At 38.7% G+C, this 25,786-nt stretch overlaps 1 protein-coding gene across 1 annotated transcript in view; it reads right to left on the reverse strand.

Annotated features, from left to right (window-relative positions):
- lrig3 (leucine-rich repeats and immunoglobulin-like domains 3) overlaps window positions 1-25,786 on the reverse strand; it is a 67,514-nt gene that overhangs the window by 12,826 nt on the left and 28,902 nt on the right. The window contains exons 4-8 of the mRNA XM_073058724.1: window positions 14,060-14,188; window positions 12,340-12,483; window positions 12,040-12,183; window positions 11,515-11,658; window positions 6,754-6,897 (exon numbers count right to left, since the gene is read on the reverse strand). Coding sequence (XP_072914825.1) covers window positions 6,754-6,897; window positions 11,515-11,658; window positions 12,040-12,183; window positions 12,340-12,483; window positions 14,060-14,188 — 705 coding nt within the window. The remainder of the gene's footprint in view (window positions 1-6,753; window positions 6,898-11,514; window positions 11,659-12,039; window positions 12,184-12,339; window positions 12,484-14,059; window positions 14,189-25,786) is intronic.

Below are 25,786 nucleotides of genomic sequence, written 5' to 3' on the forward strand. Positions count from 1 at the left end.
TCACATGTTTTCAGAGGAAGTAGGACAGTGGACAAGGATAGGAGGTAAGAATGAAGAGAGAATTAAGTTTTCTTTTACAAAAATCTGATTTTTAATTTATCTACTTCACAAGATGCAGCAAAAATATGGAGAGAACTCATCTGTTTCAGCATTTTGGTCATATTTTTATCATGTTACTAAATTTATGTCACATGCAACAACATTCTAAAAACACCAAATTTACCTTCATTATTAGTGTTGCACAAAACTCAAAAAAGATCAATAATTTTTTTTGTTCTTCAAACAAAACTGCTTATAATGGCTTCTATTGTCTGAGGGACATTTTGAAAGTCCAATCCACAGTTGGCAATTCAACTTCAGAATTAACTGTTATTCAGAAAACAGCTCGATGCCATATCTACTTATTACTTCTTCTTGTAAAAGTCCATGAAGAATTGTGACAAACTGGATTTCTACCAATGCAGTCTCAACTATCTTACTTTGCTTGCCTACTCAGTTGAAAGGTCCAATTCTACAATACTAATTCCAGTGGCTGCATCACTGTCTGGTATGGAGGGGCACTGGCATGAAAGGCCACTGTAAAACTAGTCAGCTCCATCTTGGGTACTAGCCTCCAAAGTACCCAGGACATCTTTAGGAAGTGGTGTCTCAGAAAGACAGCATCCAGCACCCAGGGCATGCCCTTTTCTCACTGTTACCATCAGGTAAGAGCCTGAAGGCACACACTCAGCGATTCAGGAACAGCTTCTTCCCCTCTGCCTTCTGATTCCTAAGTGGACATTGAAGCTTTGGACAGTACCTCACTTTTTTAAAGTATACAGTATTTCTGTTTTTGCACATTTTTTATTCAATGTATGTAATTGATTTACTTGTTTAGTTATTATTTTTCTCTCTTCTAGATTATGTATTGCATTGAACTGCAGCTGCTAAGTTAACAAATCTCACATCAATGCCAGTGATAATAAACCAGATTCCGATTATATAAATGCCCCTTAATGAGGCTAAGAGCATTTACAGTGCCTTGAAAAAGTATTTCAGCCCCCATAACTACAGTACTGTGCACACCTATATCCCTAGGGTGCCTCAGGCTTTTACACCGCACTGTAGTAACTCTGTGTTGCACCAATAAGAAACAAATTGCAAGACATGTGAGTGTTGATAAACTAGATTCTGATATAGGTCTACTGAGGACTAAGAATGGAAAGCGGGCAGGGAGTGGCTAATCATGTTTGGAAAAAGGGGAAGGGGGAGGGGTGGGACTAGGAAGCACCAGAGAACAAACTGTAATGATCAATAATCAGATTGTTTGGAAGCAAATGACCTTGCCTGGTATCTCACGGGTGGGTGTGTCTGCCCTGACACTCCTACTCTGCCACCTGTTCCACACTCCTCCTGTAGTGATCCACACTCACCATTCCCAACATTCTTTGTTTTTGCCAGATTTACAAACTTACTCTGCACTCTACATTGACAAGTAGAATACTGTGCAGAAGTCTCAGGCACCCTAGTTACAAAGGGTCCAGGTGTGAGTGCTGGGGACGTCGCGGTGCTTGGATAATTTAAACACTGGGTCAACTAGATTGGAAAGGCAGGTTGTCAAGTCAGTTCTGCTCCGCGATGTTTTACTCTGCTCTCCTTGGTGCTGAGGTTCTGAGACCACGCCGAATGCCATACATGACATGTCTGCGAGCTTTGCAGCAATTTGCCCCGCTACATAAACTGAGACCGTGACTACTTCAGCTGCTCTACGGACACCATTTGGTTTGGAATGCTGTTGCTTGCTTTCATTATTTGTATGATTTGTTTTCCTTCCTCTTTCTCAGGGCATTAGGTGTTCACGCCCTTTGGAAGTTTTCATGTTTTATTGTTTTACAATATTGAATCACAGTGGATTTAACTTGGATTTTTGATACTGATCAACAGAAAAAGACACTTTTGTGTCACAGTGAAAACAAAGTGATCTAAATTACAAATACAAAACACAAAATTATTGATTGCATAAGTATTCACCACCCTTTAACATGATACACAAAATCACTGGTGTAGCCAATTGGTTTTAGAAGTCACATAATTAGTTAAATTGAGATCAGCACGTGCAGTCAAGGTGTTTCTATTGATTATAGTAAAAATACATCTGTATCTGGTAGGTCCAACTACTGGTCAGCAAGTATCCTGGCAAAAACTATACCATGAAGGCAAAAGAACTCTCCAAGCAACTCTCTGAAAAGGTTATTGAAAAACACAAGCCAGGAGATGGATACAAGAAAAATTCCAAATCACTGAATATCCCTTGGAGTACAGTTAAGTCAATCCTCAAGAAATGGAAAGAATATGACTAAGCTATAAATCTGCCTACAGCAGGCTGAGCTCAAAAACCTGAGTGACTGAAGGGGATTAGTAAGGGAGATCACCAGGACACCTATGGCAACACTGGGGGAGTTACAAGCTTCAGTGGCTGAAATGGGAGAGACTGCACATTCAACTGTTGCTCAAGTGCTTCACCAGTCACGGGTTGATGGGAGAATGGCAAAGAGAAAGACGCTGTTGAGGAAAAAGAAAACTCACATGAAATCTCTGAAGGTATATGAGAGACTCTAAACTCAGCTGGAAGAAGGGTCTATGATCTGATGAAACCAAAACTGAGCTGTTCAGCCATCAGACTAAACGCTATGTTTGGCAAAAGCCAACACTGCACATAATCAAAAACACACCATCTCTCCTGTGAAGCATGATGGTGGCTGCTTTACTGCAGCAGGCCCTGGAAGGCTTATGAAAGTAGAGGGTAAAATGAATGCAGCAAAATACAGGGAAATCCTGGAGGAAAACTGATGCAGTCTGCAAGAGAACCATGACTTGGGAGATTTGTTTTCCACCAAGACAATGACTTATGGCTTAAAAACAACAAAGTTAATGCCCTGGAGTGGCCAAGTCAGAGACCAGACCTCAATATAATTGAGAATTTGTAGCTGTACTTAAAGGGCTGTTCACTCACGATCCCTATGCAATCTACCAGAGGTTGAGCAGTTATATAAAGACTGGGGAAAGATTACAGTGTTCAGATGTGCAAAACTGATAGACATCTGTTCAGACAGACTCAAGGTTATAATTGCTGGTGAATACTAATGCTATCAAATATTTTGTGTTTTATATTTGTAATTAATTTAAATCACTTTGTAGAGATCTGCTTTCACTTTGACACGAGTCTTTTTCTGTTGATCAGTGTCAAAAAAGCCAAATTCAAACCTTTGTGCATCATGTAAAATAAAAAACATCCAGAACTTGTCAACAATTTACTAAAAACTAAAAAAAGAAAATGGAGGCTGAAAATGTATTCATCCCCTTTGTACTTACACTAACTTTTCTCAGAAGCAATACATTTCCATACCAATTCACTCAATTTATTGATGTAGAAAATTGAAGGATCACCAGCTTTCAATGAATTCATAATACCCCCTCTCTCTAATTTCCAACAGTTTGGTAGATTTTCAATACACCAAAATGAAGACAAAAGAACATTCATGACAAGTTATGATGTTATCATGAAATGATAACAGAGAAGCACAAGCCTGGGGAAGGGTGCCATACCATCTCAAAGTCACTAAAACTCCCTCAGAGCTGAGTACAGTCCATCATGGAAAAAGTAGAAGTGTCAGGCTACTCCTCTAAACTTAGATGCCGAAGAATGGCACTTGTTAGAGAGGCTACATGATACCAGCAGTCACTGCGTGAGCTGCAGAAGTCAGTGGCTGTAACTGGCTCCACAATTTCCAAGGCCTTGCAAAAATAGGGTATTTATGGAAGAGTGGTAAGGTAGAAGCTCTGGCTAAAAAAAAAAAGGCATACCTTTGCCCTTAAAGACTTTACAGTATCTTCTAAGTGACACTTTGCAAAGATGTGGTAAAAGGTCTTGTGGTCAAATGAGACCAAAGTGGAACTTTTAACCTCAATGCTAAGTGGTACATGCAGCATAAATCTAATACTGTACATCAGCCAGGTAACACCATTTCTACTGTAGAGTATGATGGAGGTAGCATTATACTGAAAGAGCTGGCTGAAGAGATTGGGGAGGCATTAGCAGTGATCTTTCAAGCATCACTAGATTCTGGAATGGTTCTGGAACACTGGAAAAATGCTTATGTCACTCCATTTTTCAAGGGAGAGAGGCTGAAGAAAGGAAACTATAGGCCAGTTAGTTTGACTTCAAAGGTTGGGAAGATGTTGGAATCAATTGTTAAGGATATAGTTTCGGGGTACTTGGAGGCACATGATAATATAGGGCATAATCAGCATGGCTTTCTCAAGGGAAAATCTTACCCTACAAATCTTCTGGAATTTTTGAAGAAATAACAATCAGGATAGGCAAAGGAGAATTGGTTGATGTTATGTACTTGGATTTTCAGAAAGCCTTTGACTAGGTGCCACACATGAAGCTGCTTAACAAGCTACGAGCCCTTGGTATTACAGGAAAGGTTCTAGCATGGAAAAAGCAGTGGCTGACTGTCAGGAGGCAAAGAGCTGGAATAAAGGAAGCCTTTTCTGACTGGCTGCCAGGGACTAGTGGTGTTCCACTGGGGTCTGTTTTGGGACCGAGTCTTTTTACATTATATATCAATGATTTGGATGATGGAATTGATGGCCTTGTTGCAAAGTTTGCAGACGATATGAAGATAGGTGGAGGGACAGGTAGTTTTAAGAAAGTAGAGAAGACTACAGAAGGACATATGAGAATGGGCAATGAAAAAGCAGATGGAATACAGTGTCATAAGTGTATGGTCATGCACTTTGGTAGAAGTTAAAGGGTTTGACTATTTTCTAAATGGAAAGAAAAAAAAACTGAGCTGTAAAGAAACTTGGGAGTCCTTGGGCAGGATTTCCTATAGGTTAATTTGTAGGTTGAATCTGGGGTGAAGAAGCCAAATGCAATGTTACCATTATTTCAAGAGGACTAGAAGATAAAAGCAAGGATGCAATGCTGAGACTTTATAAAACTTTGTTGACGCCTCTCTTAGAATATTGTGAGCAGTTTTGGGCCCTTTACCTTAAAAAGGAGAGGGTTCAAAGGTGGTTCACAAAACTGATTTCAGGATTGAATGGCTTATTATATGAAGAGCGTTTGATAGCTCTGGGCCTGCATTCACTAGAATTCAAATGAATGAAGGGTGACATCACTGAAACCTATCAAATAGTGAAAGGCCTTGACAGAATGGATGTGGAGAGAATGTACAGAGGGAGAGTCTAAGAGCACAGCCTCAGAATAGAAAGGGTGTCCTTTTAGAATAGAGATGAGGTGGAATCTTTTGCCAGAGAGTGGTGAATCTGTGGAATTCTTTGCCACAGGCAGCTGTGGCGGCCATGTCTTTATGTATGTTTAAGGCAGAGGTTGATAGGTTCTTGATTGGTCAGGGCATGAAGGGATACAGGAAGGAGGAAAGAGATTAGGGTTGTGAAGAAAATTAAATCAGCCATGATGAAATGATGGAGCAGACTCGATGGACCAAATAGCCTAAATCTGCTCCTGTATCTTATGGTCTTATGCTCTGGTTATGCTTTTCAGTAGCAGTGACTAGAAATCTGGTCAGAATTGATGAATGCTGCAAAATACAGAGAGATCCTGGATAAAAACCTGCTAGCCTTTGACAGAAAGTTTAAACTTGGAGGAAGTTGGTCTTTCAGCAAGACAATGACTCAAAGCACACTGCCAGAACTGTGGTGTGGCTTCAAATGAAGAAAATTAATGCCCTTGAGTAGCCCAGCTAGATTCTTGACCTTAACCCCGTTGAATATCACTGGCAAGACCTCAAGATTGCTGTCCAGCACCACAAGCCCAACTAGTCTGGCCTGGCACTGCTCGAGCAATTTTACAAGGAGGAATGGGCAAATCTTGCTCCATCATGTTGTGCAAATGAATAGAGACTTGTCCAAAGACTACTGGCTGTAATAGCCGTGAGAAGTGATTCAACGAAGTACTGAACAAGGGGGATGAACACTTTTGAACTCCTGAGGTTTCAGTTTCTGAAGTTTTAGTTTCTTATGCTTTATAATTTTCCCTGTTTTGGGGCTCTACTGCAAACAATGAACACGTGATTTACAAATACTGATTGGATAAAGTCAGCTATACAAAGTGACAGTGTCTAGTGCCCTACAGAATAGCCCTGACATGGGTACCTGAGACTATCATTCCCATTATGCTGCATACAGTAATATTGTTGTGGACGGTCAACTGTACTCTTGTCCATAGATGCTGCCTGGCCTGCTGAGTTCCTCCAGCATTTTGTGTGTTTTGATGAAGGGAATACTGAAGTTTGCCAACAATAAAAATACTATCAAGCAGTTATGCAAGATAAGTGAATCCTGATGATCATAAGGCTTTGAAACTGTATTTATAACAGTTTACATGCTTTAAGAGGCAGTTTGCTATTTAAGCTCTTCTGCCTGGCACATTACCACACAGAGGCATCCAGCTAGAAATACATTTTTATTATTGGAAAAAATTTGCCTTGAACATGCAAGGCCTACTTATGGCTCACCTTCAAAACACGTGGTATAAAATTAAAGACAATGCACCAACTGATAACATGCAAACAATGCTTACAAACATGAAGCTGATTTTGTAACACTTAGGTTCTTCATCATGAAAGCAATTTGTGGTGACTAAAAATGTATTTAGGTATTTTGTATAGCAAAAATAAATGCATCTTAAATTACCCAAAAATAATTAAGCCATACACTACAAATAGAAAAACAAAAACTTACAAACTGTGTAAGCTGGTTAGTCCTCCAAAGGCACCATCAGCAATGTAGCTGACTTGGTTATTTCCTATATATAACTGCCCGAGCAGACTCAGACCAACAAAGCTGGAATCCTCTAGACGTGTCAGCTCATTAAATGATACATCCCTGTCAATGGGAAACAATAACGTCATACAGAAAGCAAAATGACTGCTGCACAATTCATACTCAGTATACACTCAGACCACTTTACTTGCTCCCTCCTGTACCTAATAAAGTGGCCACCGAGTGTACGCTTGTGGTGTTCTGCTGCTGTAGCTGATCCACCTCAATGTGTTGTGCATTCAGGGATGCTCTTCTGCACACCAGTGTTGCAATGACTGGTTACTCAAGTTAATGCCGTATTCCTGTCAGCTTGAATTAGTCTAGCCTCTCTCATTAGCAAGATGTTTTGCCCACAGGATCGTGTCGCTCACTGGATTTTTTTTCTTCTCGCACCATTCTCTGTAAACTCTAGAGAATGTCTGTGAAAATCCCAGGAAAACAGTGGTTTCTGGGATACTCAAACCACCCCATCTGGCACCAACAGTCATCCCAGGTATACATGAAGTGGCCATTCAGTGTATTTAAGTACTCTCAAACTCTTTTTCTCTCAGTCCATTAAATTTCCCTAGAGACCAGTTAGACTACTAGGAATGAAATGGTTTGATCCCTGGTCTGGTTATTCAGCAAAGAGGCATGCTTTACTTCAGTAAATTTGTGGTATGGGCAGGATTACAGCTGACTGGTATTGAATGCCATCAGGAGGATACATGTAGACCCCAGGAATAAATGCTTTCTGCTAAAGAGGAGACTTTTACTCATTACCCCACCCAATATTCAAATTATCTGTAGATTTTTATTGTTCAAGGTCATAAAATCAGCAAATTGTAGAATTCCTCTTAAGAGAGCAACTGAGAATATGGTTGACAGAAATGTCAATGTTAACAAGTCCCGGCAGTGCCTAATTCACCAAATTAACATTTATTATTTTAAGTATCAGAGGGAGGCAGAGCAAAGTTAATATGGTGCTAAACAGCGACTTCTTTGCTTGCATCTTCGGAAACAGCTCTATTTCCATTTTTAATATCTTTATTTTTTCCTTTCAGGGTTCTTTTGAAGACCCTGACCTGGAGTTACATGCTGAATTTAGTTCTTGGCAGGAATGGGACCCGTTCTCAGGGTTTAAACACTGTCAATTGTCTAGCACGCCAAGGGTCCGTCCTGAGAGTCCGGCTCAGATTTGGAAGCTCTGGAGATGGGTGGATCGAGATTCGGTGTCACAGCAGGACGCCCATGTGTTATCAAGGGAGTTGGGATATCTGCCTGAAGATCTGAGATTTTTGCGATCTTTAGGCACGGAGCTTGAAAAAAAAACGATGCAACAGACTTCCAACATCGTAAACCAGCGAGCTATTTGTTATGTCTCCCTATTCACTGGGAGAATGGAGACACCTCCTTCTCCGTTATTAGGGAGAGAGCAAGCCTGTGGTATGTCGAATACCGGGTGAAATGTGAAGTCTTTGGGGTAACTGCAAGTCTATGTCTTTGCTACTGCTTTGTTCATGCTTGAGTACTCAGTGCTGGTGACTGTGTCAATGCTCGTTTTTTTTTGCTGGTGGGGGGATTGTTGCTCACTGCTGCTTACGTGCGGGAGGAAGGGGAGCTGGGAGGGACTTTGGGATTCTTACATTTTACTGTCATTCGTTCTTTGGGGCACTTCTCTGTTTGCGTGGATGTTTGCGAAGAGAAAGCATTTCAGGATGTATATTGTAGATTTCTCTGACATTAAATTGGACCTTTGAATCAGTATAACTACAAGTGTTCAAATTTCAGCTGTCAGGTGTACTTTAGAGTATGTTTTACACAGCAGTAGTAGTGTGCTAGAAAGCCAATAGACTTGTTTAAACCCATTGTTAGAATATTCTCGACTGCTCAGCAAGAATCCTGCAAATTTCATTTATTCCTTTTATTTGCTATAGTTAGATCTGGTCACCTTTATTAAAATATAGAATCAGTCTGTACAGAACGGCTACAAATGTGTTGATCCAGTTTTATCAGCTCCTAAAGTCAAAATTAAAAATGTGCCTCCGACAGTGACAGTTTGTTTCCAGCAACAGCAGGGAAACCACCCAATTTGCTAAAGTGGGAACATTAGAAGCAGTGCAAAGCATGATTATGCATAGGTGAGCTAGATGGAATTGTTAATCTATGCACTATTCACATTAAAAGAGATACATTACTGTTTTTCACCTAAGGACACAGTACAAAAGCTGACCGATGATGAATATTCTAGAGGATTTGCCTGAAATGAACTACCGTAGATTCCGGATTTTAAGCCGCTACTTTTTTCCCACATTTTGAACAGCTTTGAACTCTGCGGCCTTTAATACGGTACGGCTAATGCATGGTTTTTTTCATGCCGCCAAAAACATTTTGCCTCGTAACAGTAGACCAATAAAATTGATGAGTAGTTCACAGAGGTCCAATGAAATTGTACGATAAATCAAGCGCACTTTCACAATTAAATTATTGTAAATCAGTCATTTGTACTCACCCTCATCAACATGGAAAACACTCGAAGAAAAGCATTGTGCTGCCTTTATGGCAGTTATTTAGTTTATAATATTTTCGCTTAGTAATTCATTTGTTAGTTAAAGTTAGAACTGTTTTAACTATATTTGTTTTCTGTACTACATCCCGGGATGCTATGACGTCACACCCGGTTTCGCCGCGTCTTGTGGGAAAAATGCCGGTTTGCGATAAACGGGAAGGCGGGGGGCGAGCGGCGGAGCGAAAACGCTGCTTTTAAGTTAAAGGCGATCAATAACTTTTCCTGGTAGGCTGCAGTATATATATTTTTTACCAGTCGTTAGGAGATATTGGAATGTTGTTCAGTAAAAAAGTATACGCAACGTATATTTAAAAGTAGCCGCGTTACAGGCACGGTTCGAAAAAAAGCATTTGCAATATGTATTTGTTTATGTTACCATATGGATTTAATTAAAAGTTAAAAAATCCTCACGTGTAATATCTTTCTGTGTAAATATCTCATATTACAACGTGGGACACCTGCGGCCGAAAATCCGGTGCGGCCTGTACAAGTACAAAATTGATTTTCTTTCTAAAATTAGAGCCAGCAGCTTTTAATCAGGTGCGCTCTGTAGTCCGGAATCTACGGTACTATGAAAATCCTATACCGTCAACTCCTACAGAATTTGAGGTCACCAGGGTCTGGTCAGTGACCACTGAATTAAGTGTTCTTTGGCACCTATTCCATGCCAGCAAAAGTCTGCTAGGGTCCAGACCTAATAAAAGCTAAGGATTTTATTGAATTCTCCCTCTCCTGCATACAAAGAGCTAATCTAGTACATTTTTTATGTGCAAGTAATCAACATTAAGAATAATAGTGTACGCTTTGGACAGTTTCTATCTTAATGAGATCATTGTTATTGCAACTAATCAAAAGATAGTTATCCGGTTTCATCACACTACTTACTGAAAAGCCGCAAGGTATGCGAGATGAAATAAATTTATTTAGAGATACAACCGTGACAGGCCATTCTGTCCTCATGGTGTACAGTTCTGGTCACCGAATTGTAGGCAAGATGTCAACAAAATAGAGAGAGTACAGAGGAGATTTATTAGAATGTTACCTAGGTTTCAGCACCTCAGTTACAGACAAAGGTTGAACAAGTTAGGTCTTTATTCTTTGGAGCGTTGAAGGTTGAGGGGGGACTTGCTAGAGGTGTTTAAAATTATGACGGGGATAGACAGAGTTGACGTGGATAGGTTTTTTCCACTGAGAGTAGGGGAGATTCAAACAAGAGGACATGAGTTGAGAGTTAAGGGGCAAAGGTTTAGGGGTAACATGAGGGGGGAACTCCTTTACTTAGAGAGTATTAGCTGTGTGGGACGAGCTTCCAGTAAAAGTGGTAGAGGCAGGTTCGATTTTGTCATTTAAAAAAAAGTTGGATAGGTATATGGGCAGGAAAGGAATGAAGGGTTATGGGCTGAGTGCAGGTCAGTGGGACTACGTGAGAGTAAGCTTTCGGCATGGACTAGGAGGGCTGAGATGGCCTGTTTCTATGCTGTAATTGTTATATGGTTATATGTTTATAATTATACCTATGTGACCAATTGATCTAACCCACATTTTCAGAATGTGTGAGAAAAATGGAGCACCCAGAAGAAAAGCATGCAGTTACAGCGAAAACATACAAACTCATTACAGACCGTGAAGGATTGATTTTATAATCCACTAACATATCACTAAAATTTTGTAAGGTGCTCTGCAGCCAACTAAACAGGAAATGATCCATAAAAAGCAAATGAGACCAACTGGATTTTGATGGTACTGGTTGATGCAGGATTGTTGATCATGAAATCGGGAAAATTCCTGTCTCTCTATGCACGTGAGCTGGCTTCATAAAATGCAAGGTATAAACCATTGAACAATTTGTACGTTTTTTAGCTAGATTCCAAGATGTTTTCCAAATCACAGGGTATTAAATTACCAACAAGTCTCATTTGAGCAGACAGCTCCAAAATTAAAAAACAAAATCTCACCCACCACAGAAACAGCAAGTCATTTGTGGTTTTAAAAATCTTGCATCTCACGTCTCATAAGAAACAGAGCTTTGGTCATCCTTGTGAAATTTTTAAATGAAAGAAATCTCAATCACAGAGCTAACATTTTGGCATGATATGCACAAAGAAACTGGAATGGAATAAAAAGGTACACACAGCTCACTGAGTTTTTGGCAGAACTCCCAGGCATCTGGACTGATCTTGCTGATGGCATTCTGGCTGAGATTGAGTTGCTGCAACATCAGCAAGCCGTATAACCATCCTTTCGTTACTTCTGTCAAATTGTTAAAATCCAGTTGTCTGGGAAAAAACAGAGAAAATATTAACATGCATTAGGCTGAAAATTGGGTTTTATTGGTTTTTTTTACCTGTTTGTCATGCAGTTAAAAAGCAATTTAAAGCAATGAGGCCATGTGGCTAGATTTTCTGGAATGAGAGCCAACTGCGAGGCCAAAAAGGTAGAAAGCAGCTCATTTTACAAACAAGTTTTCACATATTTTGCTGAACCAAGTTCTTCATTGTTTAACATAAAACTTTGGTTAAAACTGTAGTGAGGCCATCTATAGCTTATTAAGCTCCAAATAAAATCTTCCACAACATTTAAAGATTTACAAATGAGTTCTATTTTGGGCAATGTAATTATTCATACACAAATATCAAGTAATTACAAACTGTTCTCACAAAATCTCGATGTTGCTTAGTCCCCAGAAAGCTCCATCCATGAGCTTACTAATGCCATTTCGCTGTAATCTAAGAGATTTCAAAGCACTGAGCCCTTGAAATGCAAGGCCGTCCACTTTTTTAATTTTGTTACGGCTAAGTTCCCTGCAGAAAAACAAAAAATAATTGATCTTATAGTATTTTTACTTTAAGCAAAGATGAGTAATATCAGCTTGGGGAGAGTATTAAAAAAACAAGCACTTAAATCAAAATTCCATTTGATTATGTATCTTATGTAATTTTGGTACAACACAAACTTACAAGTGTTGGAGACGTGGCAGCTTAAACATCTTGGAAGGAATAGCCGAAATCTTGTTCCTGTTCAACTTCAAAACTTGTAGAGTATTGGAAAGATTGTCAAAGCACCCAGGATCCAGAGTGGTTATTTTGTTATTGTTGATATACCTAAACATCACACTTTTGGTTACACTACTGTAAAAGTATTTCAAAAGACTTTCATAACACTGTTTATTGAACAAATCTAAGCTGATTGCTGAAACTGGCCAATGGCTCCATGCCTATGCATTCTCAAAAAACAAAGTCCTCTGAGCAAGGCAAAGTTTATCCAGCTCAGTAGCCTTGAATGCAGGGCTACATCCCACTTATGGGCAAGCATCCTTACTATTTTTAACAGTTTTATATGACATCAAAAATATTTGTATCGTATTCTCTGCAATCTGAAACACTCTAGAAAATAGTGTTTTCTTTTGTTCTTTATGTATTTAAATGTGAATAATGCACACCAGTATATTACAAACAAAAACAGAGTTTCCTTCAATTAATTTGAAGGCAACTTGTAGTCCAAGGAAATTTGAGACAGCTTAATTCATATTTTGATTTAATTGCACACTAATTTGGTCAACTATTCTATAGTATAAAGTTTATTAATTTGTACCATGGAATCAAATATATCATTACAAGTTGTCAATATTATTCATGATAACTTATGAATTAATCTTCAATCTCATACAATCTTTAGCAGGTCTTGTGGCTGAAATTTTCATAATCTTCTGCTCATGGATTTTCATAGCTACACGGATGAATTAATAACCTTCTTATCTGTGGGAAATTCCACGAATGTATAGGGACGGTCATCATTACCCATAACCAAGTCCTTGTCATCTGCTCTAACTTTACTGACCTTCAGTCCTGCTTAAAGCTCTGTATACAATACACTCTTGATCATTCAATCTCCTGTAGCCTCTCCATAATCAGCTTTCCTTAGAAAATACCCCTCCTAATCACTGCTTTTGTTTTAATGCCATCTCAGGAAGAAATTCAGTACATTTTGTATTAAATACCCAACAGACAAAATTAATTCAAGTTGTTTGTCATTATAGGCACTTATGCCAGAGTAATCTCAGAGCAGTATCTATTCTTCCAAAAAGAAAATTTAGGGAAACCAATTGATTTACAAGCTCTCTTCACCACAGAGCACAGCTACAGGCAGTGCTGTAGCAGGAAAGTAACATCCAGCTAGGGCCCCCAACTAAACCATGCTCTCTTCTTGCTGCTACCATCAGGAAAGTGGTACAGGGGCATCAGGACCAACACCACCAGGTTTAGGTAATTAATTACTCCTCAACCATCCGAGCTCTTGAACCAGAGGGGATAACTTCACTCAACCCACCACTGAACCTGTGGACTCACTTTCGAGGACTCTTCCTCTCATGTTCTCAACATCTGTTGTTATGTATTATGTCTTGTTTTCTTTTGTTTTAGCTGTCTGTCTTTTTTCCTACATATTGATGATCTGCCCTATTGGGTGCAGCCCTTCACTGATTCCATTGAGCTTTTTATTTACTGTGAACGGCTTGTATGTGATGATATAGGTACTTTGAACTTTGAGAAATCCACTCAAGAAGGATTTGTCATTGCAAACAGACTCTCTATACATACAAGATTTTTCTGCCTAGTGTTAAAAACTACCTGTGCTAAAGCTCAACTCCTTAAGCTCAGAGAATATATTTAATACACTTACAGATATCGAAGTGGTAAATGAGGAAACTTCTTCAATTCAAAAATCTGATTGTTACTGAGATCAAGTGTTTCCATGGATTGAAATGACATCAGCTGTTCAGATAGCACTTCAGAAATTTTGTTATTGGATCTACAGATGAAAATAAAAACAATTAGGCAAAAACCCTTTAGGAGATAGAACTTTTGAAATAAACTTAAAAACATAGGCATAAAATATCAATATGTATTTTTAAAATCAACACAACCTATTCTTGTCAGACCTTAGTCTAAATATTAAATTTTTAAGCAAATTACCACCCAGAGGATACAATGTTTGCTATACATACCTAATCCAAGTAGAAATGCAAATTTCTAACAGGAAATATGCAAAGTTAAAGACATTTTACATGGTGGTGTTAAGATACAGAAAAATTACTTTTCAAAAAAGCATTTGGCTTTGAAAGGCAAATGGTTAATATAGAGCAGACAGCGTTCTACTGTTGATTGAGTCAATAACCAAAAAGCAAAGAAGCATGTAGATGGGTTAACAGAAATGTAATCCTGTGCATTAAAATCTCAATTGATTAAAATGGTCGCTCATCTAAATTTGCTCTCATGTGATGCTACCAAATGAGAGAAGAAATTAATGGACTTCTTTAAAAGCTACTACAGAATGACCAGCTCTAGGGTCACTCTGCTTCACATAATCAGAATCCAGAACCTGTAAATTTACAGATACAGTCGGCCCTCCTTATCCGCGAATTCAACCGTGAATCACGAAACCCCGGAAGTGCTCTTTCAGCACTTGTTATTCGAGCATGTACAGACTTTTTTTCTTGTCATTAGTCTTTAAACAATGCAGTATAACAACTATTTTACATAGCATTTACATTGTATTAGGTATTATAAGTAATCTAGAGATGATTTAAAGTATACGGGAGGATGTGTGTGGGTTATCGTGGATCGGGATCGAAAAAAATCGGAACCGAATTAAGTCGGAACAGGTACATCCGCTATTATTTAGTGTCAGTTAGTCAAACATTTGTCTTAGTATATACCGTAGATTCCGTACTACAGAGCACACCTGATTAAAAGCCGCAGGCTCTAATTTTAGAAAGAAAATCAATTTTGTACTTGTACAAGCCGCACCGGATTTTAAGCCGCAGGTGTCCCACGCTGTAATATGAGATATTTACACAGAAAGATATTACACGTGAGGATTTTTTAACTTTTAATTAAATCCGTATGGTAACATAAACAAATACATATTGCAAATGCTTTTTTTCGAACCGTGCCTGTAACACGGCTACTTTTAAATATACATACGTATCGGTAACACACAAATTACGTTGCGTATACTTTTTTACTGAACAGTGCACGAACAACATTCCAATATCTCCTAACGACTGGTAAAAAAATATGTACTGCAGCCTACCAGGAAAAGTTATTGATCGCCTTTAACTTAAAAGCAGCGTTTTCGCTCGGGTCTAATGCGCTCGCCCCCCACCTTTCCGTTTATCGCAAACCGGTATTTTCCCACAAGACGCGGCGAAACCGGATATGACGTCATACCATCCCGGGATGTAGTACAGAAAACAAATATACTTAAAACACTTCTAACTTTAACTAGAAAATACTAACAAATGAATTACTAAGCGAAAATATTATAAACTAAATAACTGCCATAAAGGCAGCACAATGCTTTTCTTCGAGTGTTTTCCATGTTGATGAGGGTGAGTACAAATGACTGATTTACAATAATTTAATTGTGAAAGTGCGCTTGATTTATCGTACAATTTCATTGGACCTCTGTGAACTACTCATCAATTTTATTGGTCTACTGTTACGAGGCAAAATGTTTTTGGCGGCATGAAAAAAAACCATGCATTAGCCGCACCGTAGTAAAGGCCGCAGTGTTCAAAGCTGGGAAAAAAGTAGCGGCTTATAATCCGGCATCTACAGTAGTATATATTTTATCTTTCTATGCATATAAAACGCTTCAGAACGCATGTTTCAGCGCCGGGCTCGGGAACAGAAGTTCCCAAGTTCGATCCAGCGACAGACCGCTATCGAGTGCGCTCTCCACCATGCCAGGTTGATGTGGAGGATCAAAAACCCAAAACCCCAAAACCCAATAATTAAACCACTGCGTTGCTTAGTAATAATTGTAGCTTTCATCGGGGCAGAGCCTTTCTCACTTTATCATTAAAAATTGTTCTGATCGTTGACCAACGTAGCTTAACGCTTTTCCAATGACCGATGTCATTTCACCTCTTTCCAATTGCTTTATTATTTCCACTTTATTTTCAATCGTTATCGTGATTATTTTCGTGAACAGAAACACTGCGGATTCAGATCTCCACCGCTGAGTCCCAAGGTCCACTGCATTGAGACAGGTTGAATAAGGGACTTGAGCATCCACGAATTTTGGTATCCGCGAGGAGTCCCAGAACCAATCCTTCACGGATAAGGAGGACCGATTGTACTTAATGTTTAATCTATGATGAGTATTTAAAAACGTAACAAAGGATTAATATGCTCTCATGCTTTGTTCAGCTCTAGAATACATTTTGAAGTTCAGCTCCTAGTCTCATTAAATCTTAGCTCAAATAAGGTAAGTTCTCTTTACTGTTGAACTAGGAAGAGGAATGACATTTGCTTCATCATGGATCCCCAAGCCAGCAACTCTGCTACAAGAATCAACTGAACAATGTATCCTTGGCTATTATGGCAAATTAACATAATGCACTCCATTCACCCAAGTCAAGTGATGAACTGTGCGAATAAATTTACTCTGAACCTTTCAGAAGCACAGAAAGAGGGGTAAGCAATAGGTCACCACATTAATCAATCATTTTAACCAACTACAATCAGGATTTAAGCCCTGAAGGGCCGTGGTCCAAACCATTACTGTTTATTCATTTCCATGGATGCTGCCTGACCTGCTGAGTTCCTCCAGCAATTTGCGTGTATTGCTTTGGATTTCCAGCATCTGCAGGCTTTCTTGTGTTTTCACAAACCATTAATTGTCTTTGATGAATTCTATTCAAATCAATGCGAAGATACTCACCACAATCTAAATGAACAGTATCAGTATTCACCAGGGAGAAAGATCAGGGAGATGGAGAGTTACAGGCAGTGTATGCTGATACAAACATATTGAGTCTATCAGGAAGATATGATAGAGATTGATGCACACATTAAAGGTGAACAAATCCCCAGGGTCTAATGAGGACCCTTATATTAATAGCAGGTAAAAACAGTAGACTAGCCGCTACACACACAAAATGCTGGTGGAACATAGCAGGCCAGGCAGCATCTATAGGGAGAAGCGCTGTCGACGTTTCGGGCCGAGACCCTTCGCCTAGCCTAGCCGCTAAATTAGATTAGATTAGATTCAACTTTATTGTCATTGTGTCAAGTACAGATACAAAGCAAATGAAATGCAATGCTAATATAACTCAGGGCAGAGTTCAATTGTGGCATCATCTGCAGGGAGTCTGTATGTCATCCTGTGGAATGCGTGGCTTTTCCCTGGGTGCTCCGGTTTCCTCCCACAGTCCAAAGACGTACCGGTTAGTAGGTTAATTAGTCATTGTAAACGGTCCCATAATTAGGTTAGGGTTAAATCGGAGTTGTCAGGGGCTGTAGCTTCAAGGGCCAACTCCACACTGCATCACTAAAAATAAACAATAGGAATGATGATCAACTGGAAATAAGAGCTTACTAGTCAGCATGAGAAACTCTACTTTATGAACTGGAGGTTTTTTTAAAAAAAATACAATTTTACAATGAAAATTGATGATGGCAAGGTGGTAGACAATGATTTAGATTGGTTTTAACAAGGGTTTTGACAAGGTCTTGATGGGAAAATATTCAAGTTTTTTTCGGCAAACTGAATCCAAGATTAGCTTAGTGATAGAGGTAGAGGTTGCAGTGGATGGCTGTTTTCCTGATTGGTGTTGAACTTCTCTAGCTTGTTAGATCCAACTTGGGCGAGAATGTCTATGGTATGGCAAGTTTGTTGATGACCAAACATTTGTGGAGCTGCAGACAGCAAGAATGATTACCTAAAGATAGAGCGAAAATCATCAGCTGGAAAACTGGGCAGAATGCCATGAAATGGTAATTAATCCAGACAAATGAGAGTAATGTATTCGGAGTCACCTAAAGTCACTGATCTACAGAGGAAATATGGGCTGCAAGTTCATAATTCCCTGAAAATGGTAACATGGGTAAATAACACTGTAAAGATAACATTTAGCTAGTTTGGGGAGGGGGACTGAGTACAAGAGATGTGACATTTTGCAATTGTGAAAGGTACAGTTGTGTGCAGTTCTGCTCAGATTATGGAAAGGATCTAGTAACAGTAAAAAAAAGCTGCAGAAGGAAATTAAGAGTCATGAATAGGGTAGATAACCAGCCCCCCTCCCCACCAGGTGGAAAATGTCAAGTACTAGAAGGCAAGAGTTTGAGGAAAGTTTAAACCGACGATTAACAAGGTGCTTTTTTTTTTAAAAAGTTGCCTGGAACTTTGCCAGGAAAGATGATAAAAGCAGATATGATCAGACATTTAACACCATTTCTGCTGGTCCCAATCATTATGCATACAACTCAATTGTTTTAGAGAATAAGATATACTGTATAAACCATACAAGAGTGAGCAATTGATCTGTCGCGGTTACTCAACACGAGTGACAGCTCAGAGCACATCTAAATGCCAATGTTGAGGGGTACAGGGTGTGATGCAAAATTAAGCAGTACCAGCATTACTTACTGAATTTAAAAGAGCAATCTACAGTGCCATTTCATAACTAGGTTTGTACTGGACTCCAAATAGTCAGTAATTACAGAATGGGTACTATGACAAAATCCAAATAAATGTAACAATATACAATGCATACCAAAACCAAAGTAATGAGAGCAAAGCCCAATTCCTCAGTTTTAAAAACTGGAAAAGAAAAACTTATCTTACATCAGAAGAAAACATTGATAAATCAGATTCACAACTTTAAAACACAGCTAAAACAAAAGTCATGGAATCTGACTATGCTTCAGTTACGTATCCCACACCTTCATTTTGACTTTCAAAACAAAACTTCCTCCAAGAGCTTAACCATATCCAAAACTTGCAGATACAATCAAATATCACTGCATCCCTTCATAGTCCACTCCAGATAAATCAAACAGATGCAAAACAGTGGTGTTTAAAAGGATAAGGAAGCTAAACCAGATGGGGTTTTATATAACGTGGGCATAAGAAAGGGCGAAATGCAACTGCCATGGCTATCAAAGCAAGATTTTTTTTTGCTCACTAACATGCAACCCACACTAAATCTTGCATCTGCATGTAGAGATGCAGTTGCACAAAATCTCACTGACAAAATAGCTCATCGTTGTGTAACTTCATTATTCAATCTACCCATGGCATTTGATTAGACAATTCAAGGGAACTCAACATAAACAGATTTGATCCAAATGACCTAATTCTGCTCCTGTGACATGGTCTAAAAGTATCTGAAAATGCACCACATTTCAATGGAAAGCCTATAATCAGTTATGCTGCAGCTAAAGATCAGATATAGATCAAAATGATATCAAGTGAAAGGAGTATATAAAGATTTTTAAAAGCTATGTCCGCTTTTGAGAAATAACAGTAACTGGAAATAATTTTCTGAACTACCTAATCAAAACAAGACCAGCTGATTTTACAGTGTGCTTGTTAAAAGAAAAATGACACAGAAATCTAGTTAAACACAAGCTCATCCTGGGATCAATAACCAAATTATTTTGAAGATACTGTAGAAGTTGCTTCTCTCCCCCCCCCCCCCCCCACCCAATTTGCTTCACATAAAACAGCACTTGGTAGTTGGATGCAGGATTTTACTCTATCTTACTTCAGAGTTCAGTTTTAAATCGTCCAAGTAGAAATGTCAACAAACTCACATATTTTCTGTAAAACTCAGAAAATTCAAACTGTTTATAAAAATAGAAATTCTAATGCTTTATTTTCACAAATAATGTTAAATTAAAACAAAACACTAATTGCTATCAGATTCTTGATGTGCACATATCAGGATATCCAGTTCTGGTTCTCTGCTGGTCTGACACATGGTTGCCACACATGCTTAGTTCACAGGAGGCAGACATCTTGACATTACTTCCACAAAATGTCTGTGCGCATTTAAGGTCCGTGAGCACTATGAACCACCCAAGTCAAAAACACATGCTGTAGGAAGGTATGCTTTTGAATCCATGAAGTTTGTTCTCTATTCTCACAGTGAGATTAGTAACTCCCTTCATGTTCTGGGCAGCATTATGATGCAGTTGGAAGAGCTGCTACCTCAATTTCAGTAACCCAAGTCCAATCCTGATCTCAGACTTCTGTGGAGTTTACACATTCTCCCTGTGATTGTGGGGTATATCTCCAGGCACTCCAATTTCTTCCCACATCCCAAGAAAATACAGTTTGATGGTCAATTACACCCCCCCCCCCGTAAATCACCCCTAGTGTGCAGACACACAGTACAATCTAGGGTAAGTGAAAAGGACAGCATGGTAGTGTAATGATTAGCACGGCACTTTACAGAACAGGCAACCCAGATCAATTCCTATCACTACCTGTAAGGAGTTCGTACCTTCTACCCATGAATGTGTGGGTTTCCTCTGGGTGCTCTGCTTTCATCACACAGTCCAAAGATGTATCGGTTAATTGGTCATTGTAAATTGCCCTGTGATTTAGGCTAGGATTAAATCAGGGGATTGCCCGAAGAGTCAGAAGTGCCTATTCCTTGCTGTACGTCAATAAAGATGGGCAGGGGTGTTCGGTGGGCAGAATAAACTGGGTTAGAGTAACTAATGGGTGTTGGTTATTAGAACCATAGAGCATTACAGCACAGAAACAGACCTTTTGGCCCTTCTTGGCTGTGCCGAACCATTTTTCTGCCTAGTCCCACTGACCTGCTCCTGGCCCATAACCCTCCATACACCTCTCATCCATGTACCTGCCCAAGTTTCTCTTAAATGTTAAAAGTGAGCCCGCATTTACCACTTCATCTGGCAGCTCATTCCACACTCCCACCACTCTCCGTGTGAAGAAGCCCCTCCCTAATGTTCCCTTTAAACTTCACCCCCTTCGCCCTTAACCCATGTCCTCTGGTTTTTTTCTCCCCTAGCCTCAGTGGAAAAAGCCTTTTTATCAGTTTGTCCCCAATCCCTTTCTCTTTCCATAACTATGACTTCAACTCCCAGATATATCTTCCCTGAAGGCAGTTGTATTCCCAAAGCCTCCAATCCCAGGCCAAATCTCTATTGGTTCTCAACCACTAATATGTAGATTACTCAACTTTCTCCACCTGCTCCATCAGAACTGCAGAACTGGCAGAATAAAGCTCCCACATGAGACTAGATCTATTCGAATCATATACAATGCCCAAGGCTGAATCACAGAAATTGACTCTCAGCGAAGTTGGTGGAGAGAGAACTCAAAATGGTGAAATGCAGTAATATCACAGTGAACTTTCATGAAATGACCGAATTTGGCAGGATCTTGGTGTTATGCATAATTCAATGAACCAAAAAGTGAAATATGATCAGTAATTTTTCATTTCCATGTTAATTCTATTGAGATACCTTCGAGCCGCACTACCCAGCAACCCTCTATTTAATCCCAGACTAATTACAGGACAATTTACAATGACCAATTAATCTATCAATCTGTACATCTTTGGACTATGGGAGGAAACTGGAGCACCTGGAGGAAACACGAGGTCACGGGAAGAAAATGCAAACTCCTTACAGCAGGAATTACATTCCAGTGGCAATTGAACCAGGTTGCTAGTACTGTAAAGCACTGTGCTAACCACTATGCACATGATTTTTTACGTATCATTTTAATATAAAGAATCCCTTAGGTTTCTGTGACTGACCAACACTTATGGTATTAACACTGGCAGCCAACACCCAAAATCTCAGCAGTCTCAAAGAACATTTGCACCACAGGAAATTACACAATAAAGCAATTTAAAACAAAAAATAGACATGAAGAGGTTTTCTTTTTATCTATACATTTTATTTGCACCTAGTTTGGAAGTTATATTGTTCTTGAAAGGAATGCAGATTAGTCTAAATGATACCTGGACTCCTCGGGTTAAATTACAAAGAGAGCTAATTTAGAAAGTTACAAGAAACTTTGAAGTTTTCAGGACAGTAAAGAGAACAGATAGGCCAGATAAAAAGATATTACTGCACTATCTAGGATTAGGAGTAGAGCCTATAATTCAGTCAGGATGTTTTAGGACTGAAGTTAAGAAACAATACTATATGGAGATGTTAGAAATGTTGAAATCTTCAGCAAAATGGCAATGAAATTTAATTGGTCATTTTAAGATCTAGGAAAAAAGTAAATCGGTATTTTTTTTCCACTGGAAGTATAAAAGTTTCATGAAAAAGCAGGCTGCAAGGTACCAGATTACATATCAGCTGTGAGCTTGCTGAATGACAAATTAGATCCAAGAAGCAAAATGCTCTTTCTTCCCAAGGACCAAATGAAACTCAATGTAATCCTCAAATTTAAATTGTTCACAAATATACATAACCTGAGAAATTACTTGTCCTAATTCGATTCCTAATATGATCAAAACCCAACAATCCATCATAAGGACAAACAGCACATTTTTGCTTGATTAAACTCTAAATCAATCTCAACTAACTCATTCAAATATCTTCCAGGAAATCAAGTCTCCAACCTTAAAACCCTTCTAATTTCTTCTTATTGTCCAAATGAGAATGTTACTTTTTCAAAAAAAATTGCACAAAGCAAATTGTTCTACAGCCTTATTATATATTCTGCCAAGATTAATTAATAGAACTAAAGCTATATTTACAGACTTCACTGCGAGTCACCTCATTTCACATAAGCCCTACAATAGCTTTTAAAAGTCAAGCATGTTCCATGACCTGCAAAACAGGGAATTAATGGAACTGCTCAAATGGAATATGGAGAACTGTAAATTACTTGCCCCTTTGCTGCAACCTGATACCTGGGTCCAAGAGACTTTTAGAGATAACGCAGTACAGGCCCTACTTAACACTAGCCTCATCATAGGGCAAGTTACAACGACCAATTAACCAACTAATCAGTAGGTCTTTGAACTATGGAAGGAAACTGGAGCACCTGGAAGAAACCCACACAGTCACGGTAGAACATACAAACACCATTCAGACAGTACTAGAATTGAACTCCGATGTCCTAGGCTGTAATAGTGTCACACACACCGCTACAGTACCATGGCTAAAGGAGGCCCATTAAACAAGATAATCTGTTGAAGGAACTGTTGGAAGAGCAGCATTTGTGTTGCTCCGGACTCCAGACTCTGCGGTCTCATATCTCTATTAGACAAATCTTAGAATGAGTGAGCTGTTCTATCACAAATGGCTAACAAATTTGGTTCGATTAACTTTGGAATTTAGAGGAAAAAGGGGAGATCTTGAAAGATACAAGATACTAATGGGGCTTGACAGGGGATGTTGAGGAGTTTGAACTCGGATGTGGTAACAAAGGGATGGACAATTAAAATCAAGGGATATAAGAAATTTTTCTTGTGTGGAATTCTATAAATTAGAGAGTTCTGGAGACCATACAATTGGAGCTACTTAAAGCACTTTTGAAAATGAGGAACTGGCAGAGAAGGCAAGTTGAAATGTGGGGCAGAATAGCCATGAACATATTAAATGGTGTGGTGGGCTTGAGGGTGGCTCTCACTTTGCTGTGCTCTTTAGTCTTGTACTTGCAATATGGTATTTGACAATGCATGCAATGTAGAAATGGTGAATCTCTAAAGCCAAAGACAAATGCATATTGTAAACTGAAACTTGTTTATGCATTTAAAATGAACTTTGTGAAGAGTTGAACCTGAAATCCAGTCTGAATAGAGACACTAACCCAAGATGGTTCAGTCTACTCGTATGAACCATCAGTACATTCAAAAAAACTTCCACGCAGTTTTGTCTCTGGATCCTCAGATCAGAAACATAATGGCTTCTGAATCATAAAGGCCCAAAACAGTGAACAAAGGTGCAATTTCTACCAGCTTCACTGTTATATCTATTAACCTGCCTGGGCATGCACATTTGTAGATCTTCACTTAAGACTGTACAGGTTTCTCTTTTGACATTTGAGTCTAAAAGTCTCCCAGCAGTGTTACTGATTCAGTAACTCTGCATTAGCTTGGAATCAATAGCTCTGAATATTATTCAACCTTACCAGAATTGTTACAGGTGACAGGAACTACTTCCACTGAATCTCCCCAGCTTTATTAGACACACCAACTTTTCATCAGCATTAGAATTTGTGCAGTCACATACACAGAAGTTAACGGAACAAAAAAACTTAAAATTATATGGATTAGCATTGTTCCAAGTTTCTATAATTTAAAAGCTTGTTTAGCTTAAGTCTGGAGACAATTGTATGAGTAACTACCACACCTGAAGAACAGGAGGAAGCAACGAGGCAGTGAATTCCCTTTCTATCTGAGGGGAGCAGCCTGGCATTTTTCTGTTTAAATTCCTATTTTAATCAATTCTCACATATTGCTTTAATTGTAATTTATTGCGGGAAATCTTAATCTTGATTCATTTTTCCATCTCAAATTCTGTACTTCTCTTCTTGCTGCTGCCTTCATGAAGGAGGTACAGAAGCCTTGGGGTGGTCACCATCAGGTTCAGAAACAGCTATTAACCCTCAACGATCCAGAGGAGATAACTTCACTCACCTCAACACTGAACTGATTCCACAACCTATTGCCTCACTTTCAATGACACAACTCATTCTCAATATTATTTATTACTTATTTTGTTCTTCTTGTATCTGTACAATTTTTCTTTTGCACGTTGGTTGTTTGTTTGCCTTTGTGTAGTTCTTAATTGATTCTATAGTGTTTCTTTGTATCTACTGTGAATTCCAGAAAGAAAATGAATCTCAGGGTAGTATATGGTGCCATAAATGTACTTTGATAATAAGTTCACTTTGAACTTTGTACTTTGGTTTTCCATACAATTTTAAATACCAGTGTAGATGTTTCTGTACTTAAGACAAAAAAAGATAGATATGATGCTTTTCAGATTAAAATAGATACATTTAAGTCTAAAAAGAAAGATGGATATTTGGACAAGACATCGGGGAGGAGAAGTTACTTATGTGACTGATTATTCCATGCAAGGAAATTAAAGGATGAGAGGAGAAAAACAGGCCAATTCCTAAACCATCACTGTTCCCATGGGCACACTAATGCAAAAATATAACTTTTAATTTATTCCTTCAACCCCATCTCACACAGTATTATCATATTTTACATTTTGTTTCTCTTGATAAGCTTCCATCACAATGAACTAACAATACCACTGATGAAGTTTACATCAGCAGACATGAATTTCTGCTGATAATCCAACTACTTGCAATAGAACTACTTAGTAGGACAACACTTGGTTCAGTACAATGTAGAAATAAATACAAAATACCATGGATTCCACTTAATAAGGACACATCTTGCCCAATTAGGAGGCTGTCCCAATTAGCTGAAGTTTCATAAAATGGTTAAATATAAAGACACTGAGTAACAAATTATGTATTTAAATGAAATACAGAACAAATTAGAACACTACCATAGCTCTACAATACTATAAAACTATTAGTTTGTAACAGTTATTGAAGGAATTCATCTAGTGTACATAATGAACAAAATCAGCGCAG

This window comes from Hemitrygon akajei, chromosome 10, assembly GCF_048418815.1.
Source record: "Hemitrygon akajei chromosome 10, sHemAka1.3, whole genome shotgun sequence".
Taxonomy (NCBI): domain Eukaryota; kingdom Metazoa; phylum Chordata; class Chondrichthyes; order Myliobatiformes; family Dasyatidae; genus Hemitrygon; species Hemitrygon akajei.